This window comes from Vipera berus (genome assembly GCF_964194415.1).
Source record: "Vipera berus genome assembly, chromosome: 9".
Lineage (NCBI taxonomy): Eukaryota > Metazoa > Chordata > Lepidosauria > Squamata > Viperidae > Vipera > Vipera berus.
Window position 1 is genome coordinate 15,845,621 of NC_138212.1, and position 6,446 is coordinate 15,852,066.

The 6,446-nt window shown below is 38.7% G+C and overlaps 1 protein-coding gene across 1 annotated transcript; it reads left to right on the top strand.

Moving 5' to 3' along the window:
- Positions 1 to 1,127: 1,127 nt before the first annotated feature.
- Positions 1,128 to 6,199, top strand: LOC308672520 (fatty acid-binding protein, liver; the record flags this gene model as incomplete). The annotated part of the gene is made up of 4 exons (XM_081335511.1): positions 1,128 to 1,194; positions 3,107 to 3,279; positions 3,945 to 4,034; positions 6,149 to 6,199. The coding sequence occupies 4 exons, from the start codon at positions 1,128 to 1,130 to the stop codon at positions 6,197 to 6,199; spliced, it is 381 nt and encodes a 126-aa protein (XP_081191637.1).
- Between the last annotated feature and the right edge of the window lie 247 nt (positions 6,200 to 6,446).

Genomic DNA, 6,446 nt, shown 5'->3' on the forward strand with positions numbered 1-6,446 from the left:
TGGTGTTTATACAACAGGCTTCACATTACCAAATTAATCAGTTTTCCATTTTGCACAATGCTTGGTGTTAACCAGATAGATTGGATTCATGGAACCCTCCTAAGCAGAAAAAATAAACTAAGGTTAAAACAAACCAAGCATAGCACTGTGTAAGTAAGGGTTCAGTGTGAGCATGTTGTGTGGCAGTACTTTGACAGCTACTTTAAGAAAAGTGTGAATGAAATAACCCCATCCAGGAAATATTGTTTTGTAGCAACCTTTTTTTCCTCTAGTAGCTAAGTTCACACATCATCTACACCATGTTGATACAGCCATGGTTTCTTTCATAATCACAATTGCTAAACGTTGTGATATACTTTACAAACTGCCATGGCTGAGTTCATGCCTGCTTAATAAGAACCCATCTAACCACATTATTGTTTAATTTGTTCTTGGGTTCAGCTGAATGTTTTTTATTTACTCTCTCAATTGGGGTTTATTCGATAAGCCATACTTAAGCATTATGAATGCATAAGTTTGGCTTATTGGAAAGCTCAGCATTATGAATAAACCCAGTCAGACACTTAATCCCTATTTTTCCTCACAGTCCTGATGGCCCGTTTAATTTAACCTGATATTGACATCTTATTCAGGTTTCACCTGTTGATATGCTTATACTCTGAATTAATTCAACTCTTGATAAATGTGATTCTATGGGATTTAGCCAATGTGACCAACCATTAATTAATTAATTCACAAGATAAACAAGGCAAAGAGCTGCTTTTTCAGGGACAGAAATATGGGTAAGCTTCAATCCGAAATAGAAATAGACTGATGTGGTTTTCAAATATAAAATTTAGAAGTAGAAGTAAGAGGGGGTTTTTCCTTACAGACGATAACTTGAACTTGACCAAGGAATTTAGCAAATAATATTCTTCTGTGGAGTCTTCTGCCAAAGCTTTTTCTGGCATGATGAACGAGAGGTTACTCTCACAAAGTACAAATGGAAGATTAATGATTGATGGCTCAAGAGTGCACAGCTCCGATTTGGGCAGGGCAAAGGATTTCACTCCTGTATAAATGCAGCCAGTGCCAGGAGATGCCCCACTGGCCTTTCCCAATTAGAAGCATCCAGCGGCATTGCCAATATGGCATTTGATGGTACCTGGCAAGTCTACACCCAAGAAAAGTATGAAGACTTCCTGAAAGCAATTGGTAAGCTACAGGCATTTTTCCCCAAAACGAACAGGATCTCTGAAGCAGAATCTGAGCTTTTTAGTGGAGACCAGATTTCATCTTGTTCTCTGGGGAAGAGGAAAACTGGAAAGCTAAGCAACTTACAATGAGGAGCAAAAGAGTTGTTTAGGGTAGCCCTACAGTACAGTTACTCAAACTCAAGGAGGAAGGACTGGTCCTTACCTGTAGCTAGATAGCATTTCTCAACTTTGGCAATTTTAAGATGTGTGGACTTGGCTGTCTGGGAAACTCTAGGAGTTGAAGACCCTGTCTAAAAATGGTCAAAATTGGGAAACACTGGGCTGAAGGATATGAATGAGGGTACAATTTTGTTAAATCTGAGATGGAAAGTCTAAGAAGTTATGGCTACAATTTTAGTTATTTACAGTGGTGTCCATAGAATGTCCAAACATGTAAAATGGCATCAAGGCAATGCAATCAAAACCTTGCCCATGTTTTAGGTGCTTTGCACAAATAAAACCCTTACGTTCCTTTGTGATCATAGGAGGTGTTTTTAACTCCACCTTGAGAATACCTCTGAATATTTGGATTTAGTACAGTAAACATCCCCCTGGGAGCCAGTTTCGTTTAGCAGTAAAGAGGCTGGATGTGGAACAGGAAACTGAAGTTCTAGTTATGTTTAGTCATAGAAACCAACTAAGTGACCTTGGGCCAGTCCTTCTCTTTCAGCCCTAGAAAGATGGCAACAGCTAACTACTTTCAAAATGTCACCAAAAACTAGTCAAAGGGCTGTACACACCTACACTATTCTACCTTCTTCATTTTTAAACATCTCATGAACTCTAACAGAATAACCAAGCTTCAGTGTATGGCCTCTATTTGCCCTGGCTATGCTGTATAGGGCAGAGGTGTCCAACCTTAGCAACTTTAAGACTTGTGGACTTAATTCCCCAACCATTTCAACTGCTCTTTTCCTGCAAACCTCATAATCTTTATTTTTAACAAAGATAGTGTGATTCTTCATCTGACACAGAATTCATGTATAGAAGCTGTCATTAAGGGGAGTGCTGGGGATAGCACTGGTTAATTGGCATTACCAGATGAGCAGAAGAAGACTATAAGCTCCATAACTTGTCCTTAAAAGTTTGAACAACTACCAAAGGAGAGGAGTTTGAAGGAGTCATTTAGAGCAATGTTTCTCAACCTTGGCAATCTTCAGATTTGTGGATTTCAGCTCCAAGTATTTCCTGGCCAACAGTTAGCTGGTGACTTCTAAAGATGTCCCTGCAGCATTATTGGCAATAAAATGGAAGTATTGCACTGCTCTCCTCTGAGATTCCTACCACCATCCAGACATTTCATACAAGTCTGGTTTACAGTTCTTGAATTTTCTGGTGGTCTCCTATTCAAGTATTGGAAGAATGCTGAGGACCAGTCTGATGTACTGATTAAGGAAAATGGGAATTCTCAGGGTTGAATTCCACACATTTTGAAGTTGCCCCAGTTGAGAAATACTGATTTACAGTGCTTATTTTTAAACTTTAAGATGCTCAAAGGCTCAATGATCTTCTACATAGACCCACACATTTTCTCTCTCTGCATGCTGTGTCCATGTGATGGTTTTCCTCCACACCTGAAGTCCACATCGAAAGGGTGTAGGGAGAAACCCCAAATACTGAAAAAGCTCTTGAAATTATGTATTCACAGATGACTTTTCCCTTCATTGAATAAAAAATCTTTATCTGCCACGTTATTTGGCATGAAATCACCTTGAAATGTGTCATTTGACCCTGTGGTCCTCCATGCCTTTCCCAACCTCTCAGCCCTTTGTCTTGTCCAACACCGCTTTTTTAAAATCCTCTGCATCTATGACCATTAATTTCAGAGTCTGTGGGTTCAGAAATTACATCTTCTTTCCCATCTTCCTCAGCCCTGTCAGATGATATCATTAAAACTGCCAAAGACATTAAGCCCATTACTGAAATCCATCAGACTGGGAATACTTTTGTGATCACCTCAAAAACCCCCAACAAATCTGTTACAAACACGTTCACGCTGGGAAAAGAAGCAGAAATGACTACCATGGATGGAAAAAAAGTCAAGGTGAGCCAGACTCAGCTATTTGACATTTTGCTGTATGCTGCCCAGAGTCCCTCTCTGAGAGAGATGGTCAGTTAAAAAATATGAAAGTTGAATGAATGAATGAATGAATGAATGAATGAATGAATGAATGAACGAACAAATGTCTCCTTGCCTTGCAAATCTTAAGGCTACCCATGAAGACTCCAAATCTGAAAGCGGCCATCTTAGGTTTTTTATGATTTTCTGGACAGACTCTAGGAAATGTCTATGGAGATTCTCGATCATCCAGGTCATGGTCAAAGGCACTTTTCCCAAAAGATACCTGGACTTCCTTGCTTTTTTCTTTTGGAAATATTTTGTGTCTTTTCCAAGTTAGAACTGAAAGAACTTCTTGGATGTGAAGCAAAATGTTTTCAAAGGGAAAAAAAATCAATGAAGTTCAGTTGGTTTTTGGAAAAAGCAGTTTGGGAATGAATGCAGGAAATCTTTCCTACTGAAATCTATGGCAAAATATCTCTGCATTTTATTAACAAGATTGTGACTGCAGCACAATTCTCTTTTTTCCCATCGATTTTTTTATAACATTATCTTTACAGCTTTTGGTGGCTTGGACCTAATTGTTGTTAGCCATCTACATGTTTCTTGCTGTTTGATCCATGTTCAGTAATGGTTTCATTGTTTTACAGTGCACCGTAAATCTCACTGATGGAAAATTAATAGCCAAGTCAGACAAATTCACCCACGAGCAACAAATTGTAGGCAATGAAATGGTGGAGGTAAGTCAATGTTCATAGTTTATAGTTAAATAGACAGGAAGAACAAAAAATTAATTTCCCCCAGGAAGGTAAGGTAAGAAGTTGATTCAATTGCCTGTGGTTCGCTGACACAGCCATAGAGAATATGGAACCACAGTTTCTTCAATTAACCCAATTCTCTCAGTCTGCATGATATACAAGCTGAGATTTTATCACACACTAGGCTAAAATGTGCTGGAGAACAATGGCAACACTCTCTTGCACCTGCAGGAAAAATGAAGTCAATCCAAACTGTTCATTGGAAGCACAAATTGTAAAGCTAAAACTTAGATCACAGTTTCTCAACCATGGCAACTTTAAGACCTGTGTACTTCAACTCCCAGAATTACGGGAGTTGAAGTACACAGGTCTTAAAGTTTGCCATGGTTGGAAAACTCTGGCTTAGATGTTACAGACACATAATGCAAGTCAAAGAATTGCTGGTGATTGTGAATTGGAAAAATCAAATGCAATTTTAAAAAATGGCTAAATTCTGTCCCCAAACAGACCAGATCAGGAAGGCTAAAATTACCTGCATTGACATTGGCTATAATGACAGAATCTTGCAAGTCCACTAATACCATTTTACAAAGCTTTGGTAAGGCCACACCTGGAATACTGCATCTAGTTTTGGTCACCACGATCTAAAAAAGATGTTGAGACTCTAGAAAGAGTGCAGTGAAGAGCAACAAAGATGATTAGGGGATTGGAGGCTAAAACATATAGGGAACAGTTGCTGGAATCTGGTATGTGTAGTTTAACAAAGAGAAGGGTGAGGGGTGACATGATAGCAGTCTTCCAATATCTCGGGCTGCCACAAAGAAGAGGGAGTCAAGCTATTCTCCAAAGCGCCTGAAGGCAGGACAAGAAGCAACAGATGGAAACTGACCAAAGAGAGAGGCAACCTGGAACTAAGGAGAAACTTCCTGACAGTTAGAACAATTAACCAGTGGAACTACCTGCCTCCAGATGCGGTGAATGCTCCAACACTGGAAGTTTTTAAGAAGAGACTGGACAGCCATTTGTCCGAAATGATATAGGGTTTCCTGCCTGAGCAGGGGGTTGGACTAGAGGACCTCCAAGGTCCCTTTATTATTATTATTGTTGTTGTTGTTGTTGTTGTTGTTCCATTCTACCCCTGGCTTCTTCATTTTAATGAAACAGGGAAGTATCTGCCACGGTCACTTGCAGATAAAATCCTGTTCTTCTGGATTTAGAATAGTTCCCCTCCCTTTTGTTTGGCTAATCATTCTTGCAGATTTCCTGCAAAGTAAACTTCTTATTCTTTACGCTCAAGCATGCAAGAAAACTGCATGGTGTATTCACACAGGCATCAGGAGCTGAGGTCAACTTAAAGGAATTTACTAGCTATAAAACAACCAACCACCATTAATTGTAAATTGTAACCTCCACCTATACAGGTGACCATCTCTTTTTTTCCCTTTTAATTAATCCAAGACAACCTCTAAGATAGGTAAAAATAGTGTTCAAAAGTAAAAGGGGTGGGGCACAAAAAAAACAACCCAGTGGAAACTAATTGTGGAGAGAACCAACCTAGAAATAAGGAGAAATTTCCTGACAATTAATCAATGGAAGGACTTGCCTCCAGAAGTTGTGTGTGCTCCAGCACTGGAAGTTTTTAAGAAGAGACTGGACAGCCATTTGTCTGAAATGGTCTAGGGTTTCCTGCCTGAGCAGGGGGTTGGACTAGATGACCTCCAAGGTCCCTTCCAACTCTGTTATTCTGTTAAAAAGAGAAAGAACAAAAGTAAAGATTTTTATCATCTTATGTTTGTTTGATGTAAGAAGAAGGACCCTGGAGAAATTTTTGTTACTGAAACTAAGAAACAGAAATAAGGATAGAATTCTTAAATAAATAAAACCCTTGTGTTTTATCAACAAAGGCAGTTCTGTATCTTTTAAAATGCCATTGATTCAAAGGTATATTCATTTTTCTCCCAGTTCTCCCCTGCTGCAATTTGAAAGAGCTATACTTGTGATGAAATATATTTTGTCATGGCTGCAGAAAGCTTTACATTGGCTAATTACAAGTCATTTTAATTTCAAAGAGCCCTATTTTCATTTCTCTCCCACAGACGATCTCCTGCGGCTCAGCCTCATTCACACGAAGGAGCAAGAAGATTTAAAAAAAAAAGGAGATGACTTTATTATTTTTTTTGTAGGTGCTTTTGTACATGAGAAATAAAAAAAAATCCACTGTCCGTATCGGTTCAATGTTTCCTTTTATTCAAAAACAACAGAGTTTAGGATGACCAGGCATGTCCATTGATTCATTTTGATACAGTACTGAAGAAAAAGTAGTAAAAGGCTGGGGCAAGTGTATTTATTATTTTTATTTTAGCTTATTCATTTTGATACAATATGGAAGGAAAA